This window comes from Ammodytes marinus (assembly GCF_949987685.1).
Source record: "Ammodytes marinus genome assembly, chromosome: 9".
NCBI lineage: Eukaryota > Metazoa > Chordata > Actinopteri > Uranoscopiformes > Ammodytidae > Ammodytes > Ammodytes marinus.
In genome coordinates this window covers 23,060,007-23,075,635 of record NC_137213.1, presented here as the reverse complement: position 1 = coordinate 23,075,635, position 15,629 = coordinate 23,060,007, and the positions used below count along the sequence as shown (strand labels likewise).

Genomic DNA, 15,629 nt, shown 5'->3' with positions numbered 1-15,629 from the left:
CTACATTTTCCTTACTGTGACATCACAGTAAGGGTTAGGATTAACAGGACAGCTGGGCCAAGGGAAGACTAAGGGAAGACTGAGGGAAGAAAAACCTAATTCATTATATTATAATAGTTATTTTATAATGATAGAATGCTGGTTCCGTATGGGTGAAGTATTCCTTTAAGGTGGAGACCAAAAAGCTAAAAAGGAGTGTGAATTTTTGGCTTACACAAGATCATATATTAAATATAAAATAAATATCCTGCATGTGCCATCAAAATGGATTTTTAAAATTGATAGAAAATAGCTAGGTTCCATAACAGAATACTTTTTTTGTTTTATCTCATCAGAGGATTCTGTTGCAATCCTCATTGTGGAGTATTATTCCAACCTCTAGTAAAGTGAATGGTAACAGTAGGGTTGCAGTGTTACTTAATGGATTGAATTTCTTCAGCTGTCATGGAGGAGTTTTTAGGAAACTACTGTTTCCAAAGTCTGAACTGTCACATTCAATTATTAAATCATTGCCCGCAGTGAAACTTGCGTCTAAACCCCAGTGTTCATTTAAAGACACATTCTTCATTGACCTGTTGTTCGGAACAGTTGGAGGTTGAGACAATGGGGTAAGATGTGCAGTGACATGTACACTTGATTTGACACTTACCAGTCTTCCACAAGATGCTGTGTTACATCATGCATAGCATCTCACCGGACTATCCAGTTCAATATATTGGACAGCTTTTCCCCACCACCCACTCCTCACCCATCATCCATAATATATTCTCCTCTCCTGCATCATGTCATGACAGGCTGTGTGTCAGGCATTTAAAGCATGGGGCTCGAGTGTGATCGTGTCAAGATAAACTAAGGGCTGTGGTGGACCCCGCGTATTAAACCTGAGGACGATAAATCTGAATGATCCATGACATTGAACTCATCTGAGCTTCTTCAAAGCCCGGGGCATAATAAGTTGCAGAGCAACAGTGGCCACTTTCCCAAGGTCTGAAGGGAAGGCAACAGTGATGGGGAGGATGGAGGGAGTAAGATGGGCGAGAGTGGAAGAGAAGGAGAAAGGCAGAGCGAATTTCCAATGCGATGGGGGTCCAAAATAAACTTTGGAACACAGTGAAAATGTTTGTGTGACAAAAGCATTTGTGTGGCAGCTGCAGCAAACTCTTCGACACAGCAGTTCATGTTTGATGACCTTTCGTTCCTCGCCTTGCGCCCGCTCACTCTGGTGCTCATTTTGGTCTCCGTCTGTTTGCAATCCCTCGCCTCTGTGATATGTCATCATGTTTTCTGTTCTGACAATATGGCATTGGTTGGTCCCGCATACAAATGTCTACTGTATACACTCTACTTGTTGTGGATTATTCGAATGCAGGGCCTGGTGACACTTTTGCCGTGAGTTACGCAGCCTTTGGGGCCAGCACAATGTCTTGACAATCCCTCAAGCACAGCACCTAGATCTCCATAATCCTCTAGCGTGTAGCAAATGCAAAGATTTCAAGACCTGATTTTGAGACAGTCTGGGAGAGGAAATACAGAGATTTATAGATATATAGAAAATATGAAACCAAAATGAAAATTACAAAAATATACAACCATTCAATACAAGAAAACCAACATTACCTGCATCAACCATGAACTCAAAGTACCTGTACCGTTAAAGTTAGTGTCAATATCAAGTTGGGAGAAATGATAGTGCAGTGAAAGTTGTATCCTGTTTGACTTAAAGCTTTGCTTCTGTCTAAACATTCCTCATTCCTCCTTGCATAAATAACTTTTGTATCGGTTTGTATATGAATAGAAGTTTAGCTGTAGAAAAGCTGTTTGTTATTCAAATGTACTGTGCACTACAGCAGACATCCAGTTGGTCTATCCATCAGATCTGGCTTTAGATCTGGCACAAACCTTTGAACAAAAATTGATGACGATCACTTTCCGACTCAGGTGATCCCCTGACTTTACCTCTGGCGCAACCACTAGACCAATGGTGTGGTGTTCATTGGAATGTCTCGCAACTATCAGATAGATTACCATGAAATTATGTACACATCCATGCACCACTCAGAATGATGTGCAATAACTTTGGTGGTATCTCGACATTACACCATAGCGCCAGCATCAGGTAACTTATTTTTTTTCAAACACTTTTTAACCAAACACCTACCAAACTAATTGCATTTTCTAACAACCTCAGCTGTACTTCAGCGCTAATTAGCAAATGTGATCATGATACAACACACAATTTCTGCAGGGCTTAATATTATTTAATTGGAGTCTGACTGTGGTTGTCCTCTTAACTTAATTTTAGGTTCAAATCTGGATTTGTAAGTGCATATTTGTGCTTCGGGACAGCACAGGAGACCATATTCAATACATCAAACAAGGTAATAATGCAGAATCATAATGCACTGTAATTGGATCTCTAAGTGCACATGAAGGCAGGTCTAAAGGTGGCACTTGAGTTCATGGTAGAATGAACAAAGTCTACAAAAAGAGACTGAAAACTGGTGTCATGGACATGCAGGTTGGAGGTGAACAAACCCCTTTCACTTAATAAGGATGCTATGAACAATTTATACATCTCAGATTGGAGATTGGGATGTAGCCTTGATAGTATTTTATAAAGGCTGCAACAAATACGTGATAAGTCAAACATTAAGTATACCAAGAATGTGCGGCCCTACAGTGCTTTAAGTTAACATTAAATAGTGAAAATCACTCAAAGCACCTTTCAGCAGATTTTTGAGAAGCCAAACAGGGGGATATCTGAAATAGGTCAATATCATTATTTTGTTCATGTGAGATACTACTTATAATCTAGAGTTCCTTAACCACTGTTATTACAGCACCCAGACCCGATATCACAGGAAAAATGCAGTTTCACCAAGTTATTTAGACAGAAGTTCCTTCAGAGGAAGAAGAAGGAATGGAGGAAAAACAGTGATGCCCGTGTCTCGCCCATTTTCATGTTTGCACTGTCTTGTGTGGCAACTTTGCCGAAGTCTCTCTCTCTCTCTCTGTGTGTCTCTCTCTCTGTGTGTGTGTCTCTCTCTCTCTCTCTCTCTCTCCCTCTCTCTCTCTCTCTCTCTCTCTCTTCGGATTTGTTAGAAGGTTTCTCTCTAATTCTTGCTTTCAAAGTTGGTGGATGCTGCCCTACAGCACATTGTGTGCCACAGGATATAGCCGAGTTCCGGGCTGGAGTGTCCACTAGTAGAGAGCAACCCAAGAGGCACGGAGGGCATCAAGAGCTGATCGGTCCAGCAGACTGGTCAACTGAGACGGGGGGAAACCAAAGAAGCGAAAAAGCAATAAGGGAAAAGGGAAGACTATTGGACTTGTTCTTGTTTTATAGGCTTCTGTCAAAGGGGCCGATGTCTGATGTCAATGCCGCAAAACTTTATTACTCCCATACAGTACAGATACCTATTGAATGCTGCTGTATTGAGCTCTGGGTGTTTTGGCATTTTACAGTTTGGTGCAAGGCTTGTTGTGTTTTAAATGAGCAAGTTGTCGCTAGGTTTTTCCATTAGTGTCCTCCTTGAGTTATGGCAGGGCCTGTTTCATGACCCAGAGGCCGTGTGAACAGTGAGGTCAGAGAGTGGATCACTCTTTACTTGCTGTAGTTTGGTCTGGCTTTGCGAGACTACTCTTTCACCAACGGTAGATACAGGGGTTAGTGGGACATTTAAAAACAAAGCCAGAATGAATCGATAATATAAGAAACTACTACAAGGGGTCTTAGGGTGTATTCACACATGGAAAGTCCGTTAGTTCACTTGCTTTGGTCCAGACCAAATAGAATTTGGATTTTTTTGTTTGGTGTGGTCCACTTTCATATTGCCCCTTTTGCAAGTGAACCAGCATTACGAAGCAAAACCACACGTGATCTAAGGTCATTCATTCATTGGACAGACATTCTGGGGTGGAGAGAAGCAGGAAGAACGAAGTAAAAACTGCGAATTTATCATTGATATAATATGGAGTTAAAAATAATAAAAATGCCTACATCTAGCCTATAAATAAAGAAGAAAAAAATCTAATTATTGTTGTTTCATATGTTTATAATATGTAGCCCTATGACAATGCCACGTTATGTGGCTTCTAGCCTACGATGTGAAACATAATTTTTACTGTATTTTTGCTGCTGGACGCGCGACTCGCGTGAAGAATAGGCTCAAACTGAAACACAGCTGATTAAGCTGTGTATCAGCTGGGTGTCAGTTCGGCGCAGTTCAGCACCAAACTGACACGGGGACAGTATTGACGGTCCCGTTGGGAAGAACAATAAAAACACACACTTCATGCAAAGCGCAGCGTGAACCTGTTGGCACTGTAGGCTACGGGAGACGCTCCTCTCCATCTGATCGCTGATCCGCACGCATCATTATCAAATGTAATATTTTCGCTCGGGGCTCCCGGTCAAACCACAACTAATCTTCCTAACAATGGCGACAACAACACTTTCCCATAATGTGAAGCTGATGGCGATTTATTAAAAAAGAAAAGAAAGAAAAGGTGCAGTGCTTCCTGCAATTGGGTCGGATCGAGTCCGGCCAAATTCACACCACAAACGAACTGCAGCAGAGTGCGTTTTGAAGCGCATCGAGACTACCTCTTCAGCTGGGTCTCGGAGCGTTTGTTTGGTCCGCCCCCGAGTGCGATTGCTGTATTCACACCTGTCTGAAAGATGCGCACCGAAGGTGGAAGTGCACCTGAGTTCGTTTCAACCGAACTAAACACAGCATGTGTGAATACACCCTTAATGAATACACTGCATCTGGGTTTCCTATCTGTTCTAAACGTAATAAAGATTGTCTGTGCTGACCGTCTAACCCCATTTGTAGGGAGACCGGGTACAGTTGTAACACGGGACGGATGTAACACCTTGAATTCCTCCAATCAGAAACAAGCTAGAGTGATGAAACTCACTGTGCTCGTGCTCCGTCAGTGTCCCTCCTTTCATTCAAAAGGAGAGCCACATCAGATACTTTAAGACGAAGTTATCAACAAAAGTCTCTTTTTGAGGTAAACAATGTACTTATTTTTCAGACGCACTTTTTTGGATTCTGTCCTCATATCAAATTTCTATGAATCCAAACAAGTATTATTAGAATCACTGTTTTGTAAGCTAAAAGTAAAAATGGCTAACAAGTGTCAAACTAGCATTCAAGCTAGCTCACATGAGATGAAAACATGGTTGGTGATACTGGGACAGTTGTAACACCCTGTTACAATTAACACACAATTAAATAACTTCATCATATACCTGTTTGAGGTAGTGAATCTTGGTCTTCATCTCATGTTTGAGGTTGTGTGTTATAATCATTAAATCAATCTCATGTTTGAGGATGTATGATCTATAATCATTAAAACATTTCTTGCATTGTAATTTGATGGCTTCTTTTTTGTCATGCAGTATGAAAAAAGGTAATGATTACTTAAAAACATGAAATTAATATTCATAATAATATGACTGATCAATAATATATTTAATTTTGAGTATATGATTGATTCATTCTGAATATTTTAGACATGTTACAACTGTCCCTGACATGCGTTACAACTGTCCCTGTATACTGGGACAGTTGTAACAGTAGAGAGCCTGTATTAGAATTAATTTTGCAACCGTTACACATTTCATTAAACCACTTAAATACATTGTTTCAGTAGCTAACAGATTGAAGTTTATAATATAACAAATTGGTTACTCTAGTTTAAATAGTTTTGGATTTATCGCAAAAATTGCAAAAAGTGTTACAACTGTACCTGGTCTCCCTACTTTATCTTCCTGAACATCTCAAAGAATGAAGCCGCCAAGCTGAAATTTAACTAAATACCAACTGTCCAGTCCCGCTGATATTATTTAAATGGGGGTGGTATTCACAACCGAACTCAAGTGTGTTAATTCAACACAATTACAGGTTGCAGCACTGTATATGGGGGACGGTGTCGGAGTAAATGTCACTGTACAGATTGCACGGGTAATTACCCAGTGTGACAAAGGGGGCTTTTTGGTTGGATTACAACAGACCGTGAAGAGGGAGAGGATGTTTAGCATGGGATTCATAACTTCACATCAGCTTGCAAAGTCAAGCGTTGCAGAGGGCACATTTTTACCCGAACAATTAGCAACATTGCTTTGGCACAAAATGCCAGTGTTAGACCTCAAGGATTGTCTTTTAATTAACAGCTAATTGCTGACATTTCGAACCCATGCTTGACTCTCTGGATGGTTCACATTTTGTGAGAGCCTGTGCTGCACTGTGCAAAAGTGGCAGCAGCATACACATACACAGAAAAGAGACTTGAAACTATGTAACATAGATGCAAACCATTCACTAAGGAAGTCATTAGAGCACTCTCTATCTACTTAAAGACAAACCAATTTAAAAAAGAGACACCATATTCTTGATCAGACACATGCCTCATTAAAATAAAAACATGCTGCTCTTTCCCAAAACACTAAAAAGTGGATACATTTAATAGCACTTTCAGACATGTAAAGTATAAGAGAGGCTACTTTACACTGCAGTGTACCTTGTGGTTGGTCCAGATTATGCTTGTTAAGGAGCCAAGGTTCAGTAGGACAGGGTGTGCTATCTGCAAACAAGGACGGCTGCTTCCCCCAGCCTGTGGTAGAATATATGGACACAATGAGGCTAGATGCCTGACACTCATCATGTTTTAGCATTTCGCTGCTTCTCATTCTGCTGGTCTGTAACTGCCATCCCCAGAGTTTATATTGCCAGTGCTGACAGATAGAAAAATTATGATTACATTTCACAGACAGAATCCACCATAACAGAAAATAATTAAGCCATCGGACAATGGAAAATCCACTTAAACTGATTTCCTCTGTGGAAACAAAGCTATTAACATGCCATGTATCCAAACATCTGGACGTATGTGACAGACCAAAGCGATGCAGTTTACACTACGCCTGGAAATCTCATCTTTGACACTGGTGTGATTCAGTCCATTGTGTATGTGGCTAAATGTAGACAATGAGTCAGTGGCTCATTCGTGCCAAATAATTTTTCTTAATTTAAAATAAAATTAGCACAGCTTTTGGAGGCATAATAACATTCTATTTTGACCTGTCAGCATCAGTAACTCACCAAATGCATTTTAATACATTACACTTAGCTGGCACTTTTGTGGTATATGGTCCTGAGCTCATATTTAAATACTGTATTTATGTCTTGAATCAAAAATCAAATCACCAAATCAAATGAATGCTCAAAGCATGGTCCGCGTGTTTATTTACTTCAAAACAGCAATTAAAACGCACCACGGACCAGAATAAACAGTTGATCAGTGGAGACTGCGCTCAGCACCACGGACAGCTCCGTGCATCAATACTTCCACAGCTGCACCGGGAGAGAGAGAGAGAGAGAGAGAGAGAGAGAGAGAGAGAGAGAGAGAGAGAGAGCTCCTACAAGTTTAACTTGGACTTCTTGATCTGTGAGCACAGCGGTATGACTGCAGCGTCGTGCTGCTGCTGCCTTTGAACCACATGACGATTGTCTGTATCTCGTAAAATTCTTTCTGTTGAGGTTCTTTCCCACACCAGCTCGCTCCGCCTCCGCCCCCCCCCCCCCCCTTGCATCCAGACGTCAGCTGGATGGAGAGCGGCCAAAAGTAATTTAAATGCGGACAGAGAGGGAAGGTGTCCGTGTGAGACACAGTAGCGTTTCTGGAAAGAGCTATAGAGTGTATAGACTGCCACACGGTGGAGAACAGACTTACAAAACTTTTTTTTTATTTTTCATTTTATTTCGAGCTCACCCTCCCCCTGATCTGAGACACAAAGTTTTGACTTCCACAAACAAACACACTTTTTTTATTTTTTTCTATTCCACTAGCCTATACCACATTTATGTCTGCCACTTTATAGACTTTTAATCAACACAATGTTGCTGGCTACGAGCTGTATCTTTTCTTTTGTGACATTTTACCACGCACACACATTCAAATAAATGCCAACAACAAGATATTAGCTGCCGCTCAGTGACACCGGACTGCGATGATCGTGTCCAACGTGAGCTTGAGCGGCTGCGCGGGGGTCAACAGCGCTGTGTGTGCCGGCGCCGGGGATGGCTCATACCGGACCACCCTCTCCCCGACAGGTAACGTGCTCGTGGCGGTGTGCCTGGGCTTCATCGGCACTTTCGGACTAATTAACAACCTGCTGGTGCTCGTGCTCTTCTGCCGCTACAAGATGCTGCGCTCGCCCATCAACCTGCTCCTGGTGAACATTTCCATCAGCGACCTGCTTGTGTGCGTACTGGGGACTCCGTTCAGCTTCGCGGCCAGCACACAGGGACGGTGGCTCATAGGAGAAGGGGGATGCGTGTGGTACGGCTTCGCCAACTCCCTCTTTGGTGAGTAGGAATGCAGAATCTAAGAGGTAACGTTGAAAGGTATAGGCTACGTTTTGTTTGTGTGGATAATGTTACATGGGTAAGTCCGTAGACTGCTTAGTAGTCCTATGTTTATGCAATATTTTCATTTCTGGCGTGTTTGTGAGTGACGGCGGTTTTACTGTCTTTGTGGGTCTTTCCCAGTTAGATTGAATTATGTTGTGCATCCTTTCTGCGGTCGAAATTGAGGATTTTGGAAAAGAAAATGAATGAATTTGGTTACGGTGCGTCTTAATGATCATGACAAACTTTCAGAGAAATGCCGTATAGGCTATAGCCCAGATGAATTAAATAACTAGAAAATGATCATTAATTATGCATAAAATCGACATCAGACCTATAATTATATTTGAACAATAAAGCATATACCTTTTTTTTGTCTTTCTTTGTCCTAATGCTGGATGTGGTCGCCTTGCTGTCCGTCATAGGTCGTAGGGTCTTGGTAAAGGTGCAGAATGTCTTATAAATTATAATCTATATATTTGTCGCGGAATACCATGTATACCCAATATTATTTAGGACAGCTAGTGGGGGCCATGTAGAAGATCATAAACTTACAGTGTGCACATCCACTATCACGGTCATTCAAGAAAACTGCACAGGCAGATGCGCAGGTTTTATCCAATTTTGACGAGTTGTAGAAAAAAAAGTCCTGTGTAGCTCTTCGTGATGTCTTTTAGGGGAGATCATTTGGTGTCTGACGCTCCCTCACAGATGCTTAGTCACTTGTTAAAATGCCATTTTCTGAAGACCTCTCACACGCGGGTGATTTAGGTGCTATAAAGCATGCAAACAACACCGGCTGCTACTAAATGGCCGCTAAATGCTTGTTAACATATAGATGAACCGCTGCGCCTGAGGCAAGGGAAGGCTCATAACTGTTCATTTATCTCTGCGGTGCACGGACTGTGAGGTGTGAGGCGACCCTGTTTCTCTCCATGAGCGGGCTACGGAAAATGCATCACCAGCATTGTTACCAGAATAAAGTCCCCCGGGGGAAATGTGTTATGTGAAAGGGGACACTGGTCTACCTTTTTGCTCAGGGGTCCTGATATTGATGCAAATGAGGCACGCATTTACTCAGGTGGAACCAGGCCAGGCATGGATACTGATCCAAAAGAGTACAAGAAAGGAAAAAGCTTAGTGTTCACTATTTGGATGGGCCAGGGGAACTGAAAGTTAATGATGAGTTCTGCACTGAGCATAAATGACCAATATCCATGCCTCCTGATTAAAATGTCGTCAACTATGTGTTTTTGAATCATCAGGATGACATTTGTCTGAAACGTAATTCTAGAGAAAGACTCATTTGCAGAATGAATGCATCACAATGCTCTTCTTTCACCAGAAGTCAGTGGCCTGACATCTGATTTAAAAGGCCTTTCATTAACAGGCTTCCATGCTATCTGTCCAACTAATTCCTTTTAAAGCTTTCTAAGCCATTCAGACATCACTCGAAGACCAGGCAGCCTGAGACATTGACTTTTGAAAGCAGCAATTGCTCAGCTGTTTGACACTGACACGCTGTTCTAGCAATTACACACAGCTATATATTTATACAAGGGCATATTTCAATGCATATTTGGCAGTTTTGTGGAAGAAACACACACAGGAGACAGGAGAAGAAATTAAGTTGGAGGTCAATATAGACTTCAAAACACTGCAGTGTTTGCAGCCTGATTCATAACCATCAGAGTTCTTTCTGTTCATGCTGCTTTATGCTTTTTGACTGAATGGAGTTAAGATCAGATGCCAGAGTTATCCATCCCTGTGCACATCACATTGAATTGACTGCATGAAAAAGAGGTTCTCTCTGTCAAACTAAAACTGACAACTGTCACTCTTTCAGCCATGTTTTAATAATATATCATGTTTTCTTTATTTTGACACTTTTTCCATCAATATAGTCCACATAAATAAGATACATGCATCCATTTATATTCATGGTCATCTTCTTTCAGAAACGTCCAACCAACTTCATTAATCTACTTTGTGAGAGGCACTTCACAGGATAAAAGAAAACCAAAACCGTTTGATGAAATATTTAGTGTTTCCTAAAGAGAGACCCCCACCTTCCTTTACATTTGCACATTGACTGCACATTGAGTGCTAGGCGTACATATGAAACATCCATAGCATTATACAGACTTCATAGATGAAGCCTGTATAAAGGGCTCATGAAGCTTGCACAGAACATACTCACTCCGGTGCCTGTAATCTGCGTTTTTATTTAAGTAAAGCATCTATCGGTTGCCACCCACAATTCAACCACAAACAAACTAATTGTCAGAGATTCTGTTAGCCTATACCTGCCGTAACTACATACAGGTCCTTCTCATATAATTAGCATATTGTGATAAAGTTCAATATTTTCTGTAATGTACTGATAAACATTAGACTTTCATATATTTTAGATTCATTACACACAACTGAAGTAGTTCAAGCCTTTTATTGTTTTAATATTGATGATTTTGGCAAAAAAGTAAAGAAAAACCAAAAATCCCTATCTCAAAAAATTTGCATATTTCATCCGACCAATAAAAGAAAAGTGTTTTTAATACAAAAAAGTCAACCTTCAAATAAGTATGTTCAGTTATGCACTCAATACTTGGTCGGGAATCCTTTCGCAGAAATGACTGCTTCAATGCGGCGTGGCATGGAGGCAATCAGCCTGTGGCACTGCTGAGGTGTTATGGAGGCCCAGGATGCTTCGATAGCGGCCTTAAGCTCATCCACAGTGTTGGGTCTGGTGTCTCTCAACTTCCTCTTCACAATATCCCACAGATTCTCTATGGGGTTCAGGTCAGGAGAGTTGGCAGGCCAATTGAGCACAGTAATACCATGGTCAGTAAACCATTTACCAGTGGTTTTGGCACTGTGAGCAGGTGCCAGGTCTTGTTGAAAAATTAAATCTTCATCTCCATAAAGCTTTTCAGCAGATGGAAGCATGAAGTGCTCCAAAATCTCCTGATAGCTAGCTGCATTGACCCTGCCTTTGATAAAACACAGTGGACCAACACCAGCAGCTGACATGGCACCCCAGACCATCACTGATTGTGGGTACTTGACACTGGACTTCAGGCATTTTGGCATTTCCTTCTCCCCAGTCTTCCTCCAGACTCTGGCACCTTGATTTCCGAATGACATGCACAATTTGCTTTCATCCGAAAAAAGTACTTTGGCACCTGTGGCCCATTTCCTGCACACGCCTGTGCACGGTGGCTCTGGATGTTTCTACTCCAGACTCAGTCCACTGCTTACGCAGGTCCCCCAAGGTCTGGAATCGGCCCTCCTCCACAATCCTCCTCAGGGTCCGGTCACCTCTTCTGGTTGTGCAGCGTTTTCTGCCACACTTTTTCCTTCCCACAGACTTCCCACTGAGCTGCCTTGATACAGCACTCTGGGAACAGCCTATTCGCTCAGAAATGTATTTCTGTGTCTTACCCTCTTGCTTGAGGGTGTCAATGATGGCCTTCTGGACAGCAGTCAGGTCGGCAGTCTTACCCATGATTGCGGTTTTGAGTAATGAACCAGGCTGGGAGTTTTTAAAAGCCTCGGGAATCTTTTGCAGGTGTTTAGAGTTAATTAGTTGATTCAGAGGATTAGGTTAAGAGCTCGTTTAGAGTACCTTTTCATGATATGCTAATTTTTTGAGATAGGAATTTGGGGTTTTCATGAGCTGTATGCCAAAATCATCAGTATTAAAACAACAAAAGACCTGAAATATTTCAGTTGGTGTGCAATGAATCTAAAATATATGAAAGTTCAATTATTATCATTACATTATGGAAAATAATCAACTTTATCACAATATGCTAATTATATGAGAAGGACCTGTATTTAGGCATTTCTCCTTAGCATGAGTATAGGTTTAACAATTGAAAAACCTTTTTGTATGGTGGTTTCATGTTATATTTTTGTTGTTGTTTAATGTCATTTTGTGGTTGTTTCTAGTTTATTTGGTTGTTGCATGTCTGTGCTAGTTTCCTATCTTTGTAGTTGTTTCACGTCTCATCTAGTGACATTACTGTCCGGTTGAGTCGACCCTTTGGGCCCCTGGGTCTGCTGGGTAGGCTGATTATATCATTCATACGTGCAACAGTGGAAAAAACTAAATATTTATATGTGTATTAGGGTGTATTCACACATGCCGTGTTTAGTTCGGTTGAAACGAACTCCGATGCACTTCCGCTTTCGGTGCGCATCTTTCAGACATGTGTGAATACAGCAACCGCACTCGGGGGCGGACCAAACAAGCGCGCCGAGACCCAGCTGAAGAGGTGGTCTCGTGTGTGCCTTTTCTTTTTTAATAAATCACCGTCAGCTTCACATTATGGGAAAGTGTTGTTGTCGTCATTGTTAGGAAGATTAGTTGTGGTTTGACCGGGAGCCCAGAGCAAATATATTACATTTGATAGACAGGACGCGTAAACATGCTGATGTGTTCAGCGATCAGATGAAGGAGAGGGGCGCGTCTCCCGCACAGTGACAACAGGTTCACGCTGCGGTTTGTACGAAGTGCGTGTTTTTATTTTGCTTCCCATGTACGGGACCGTCAATACTATCTCCATTAGTATCCAGCCCCGGAGAAAAACACCCTGGTGTGACAACAACACCCAGGCATGACGGAAGTACTGTGGTGTGACGGACGTTACCTGTAGATTTTATTTTTGCCACAATAAACTTCTAAATTGTAAACAACGTTAAACAGTAAACAACGTCAAACAATAACAAGACCGCAGACCGATACTAAGTTTGTGTTATTTATATTGTTTTGGCCATTATGTTCAGGCATCACAGCTAGGTGGTTAGGGTTAGGGCAAGGGGACAGGGAGAGGTTAGAATATATATAGATAGAACATTAGATTAGCCACGGCTCAACTGCATGGACCTACTCGACTGACGGAACAGCGCGGCCATCTTGAGTAGCCTATGTCACGTCAAACAATAAAAAGACCGCTGACCGATAGGCTACTAAGTTTGTGTTATTTATATTGTTTTGAGGATTAGGTTCAGGCATCACAGCTGGGTGGTTAGGGTTAGGGCAAATTAGTGACGTAGCAGACATGTTATGGAAGCTAAATAGTCAAAAATCACGTCCGTCACACCACAGTACTTCCATCACGCCTGGGTGTTGTTGTCACACCAGGGTGTTTGTCTCTGGGGCTGCAGCTGGACTCTACTCCGCCGAACTCACACCCAGCTGACACACGGCTAAATCAGCTGTGTGTCAGCTTGAGCCTATTCCTCGTGAGCCGCGCGCGTCCAGCAGCAAAAATATAGTAAATATTATGTTTCACATCGTAGGCTACAAGCCACACATTGACGCAGGCCTACATATTATAACCATATGAAACAACAATAATTTTATGTTTTTTATTTTATTTATAGGCTAGATGTAGGCCTATTTATTTATTTATTTATTTATTTATTATTTTTAACCCCATATCGTATCAGTTATATATTTTGCAGTTTACACTTCGTGGTTCCTGCTTCTCTCCACCCCAGAATGTCTGTCCAATAATGAATGACCTCAGATCACGTGTGGTTTTACTTCTTTATGCTGGTTCACTTGCAAAAGGGGCAATATGAAAGTGGACCACACCAAAAAAAAAAAAATCTAAACTATATTTGGTCTGGACCAAAGCAAGTGAACTAGCGGACTTTCCCAGTGTGAATACACCCTTAGACAATTGAGTCAGAGTAACGTAGCATGCGAGTCCAGCAGGCTTCTCCCTCCCTGGCTTTTGTCATCAAGCCACCCTGTCGCTTTCCCTGATTGACTGTTTAAATTATCACACCTTACAGTTTACCGAGCTTAATTGAATTTGCCTTTGCCTAAGAGCCTTTTGCATGCCAAACTTTTCAATTGAAACAGATTGTCGAGCTCTATTTAAATTTTCTCTAGGATAAGTTGAGGTAACACTTTACAATAAGGTACACAAAATTGTAGTACCTACTACATAGATATGTATTACCTATTACATTACATATTACAATTTTGGTGTGTTACCTACTACATAGGGTTTTTTTTGTGCTACCAAACACATAGGTTCATTCCCTAAACTGCAGCCTAAGATAAGTCAGGATGGTGAATCTTATGTTAGGTAGCACACAAAAAAACCTATGTAGTAGGTAACACAACAAAAAAACCCTATGTGTTAGGTAGCACAAAAAAAACCTATGTGTTAGGTAGCACAAAAAAAAACCCTATGTGTTAGGTAGCACAAAAAAACGTATGTAGTAAGTAACACACCAAAAAAAAACTTATGTGTTAGGTAGCACAAAAAAAAACCTATGTGTTAGGTAGCACAACAAAAAAAAACCTATGTAGTAGGTACTACAATTTTGTGTACCTTATTGTAAAGTGTTACCGGTTTCACAGAATATGCATGTACTCTGGTTGTATCCCCTGTCTCGCTAACCCAAGTGTTATGCTGAGATAAAACCCCTACTGGAGTTGTGTAACACTGACATCCACAAGCAGCCAATTTATTTAAATCCGTCTGACAGGAGTTTGGCTTCTAAAAACTAAAACAGGGCAGGAAGTGTGTGTCTGTGTGTGTGCGTGCAAGTGTGAGAGTCTTACAGAGAGAGATGGCTTGCAGACATCATTAGAGCGTCAATTGGTTATGGATGAGTAACTCCTCAATGGGATCATGGAAACAAAGTGAAAGAAATAGTGTGGTTGGTCAGAGAGACGAACAATGGAGACGGAAAATGGATTGTTCAGATGAATAATACTGGGTTCTGCATTTACAAAGTGACTGTGTCTGTCTGACACCAAATCACTTCGAAGCTTTCTCCGAATGATCGATGTTTCTTCAAATTAGAGGGCATCACTTGCGACGACCAAAGGCATTGTTAGCTGGGTGTTATTCCTACTCCTTCTTCAAACTGATTTTTTTTTTTAAATCTCGCAATTCTCCTGCGGTTGGCCTACAACTTTTTTAAATTTTGAATTACTGACAACTGAAGATCTACCGCTTTGACTATATGCCAAGAGCACAAACTAAAGCCAATTCATGGAGATGTGGAAGTGTGTGTGTGCTAATACACACTCAAACCCTGTGCTTTTTGCTTTGCGATCAGCCTACTGGCACCCATTTAGCAGCTTCACCCCTTGACCAGCTTTATGCATTTTTCTCTCTCTCTCTCTATCTCTTGGTGAAGTTTTATTGTCTCCCATTATGCTGTGGGGGAACAAGAGAG

At 41.4% G+C, this 15,629-nt stretch overlaps 1 protein-coding gene across 1 annotated transcript in view; it reads left to right on the top strand.

The window, feature by feature from the left end:
* Positions 1-8,020: 8,020 nt before the first annotated feature.
* Positions 8,021-15,629, top strand: part of LOC307255882 (pinopsin-like) — a gene marked incomplete at both ends in the record, with an annotated part of 51,013 nt that continues 43,404 nt past the window's right edge. The window contains one exon of the mRNA XM_080034694.1: positions 8,021-8,378. Within this exon, the coding sequence (XP_079890820.1) occupies positions 8,021-8,378 (358 nt within the window). The remainder of the gene's footprint in view (positions 8,379-15,629) is intronic.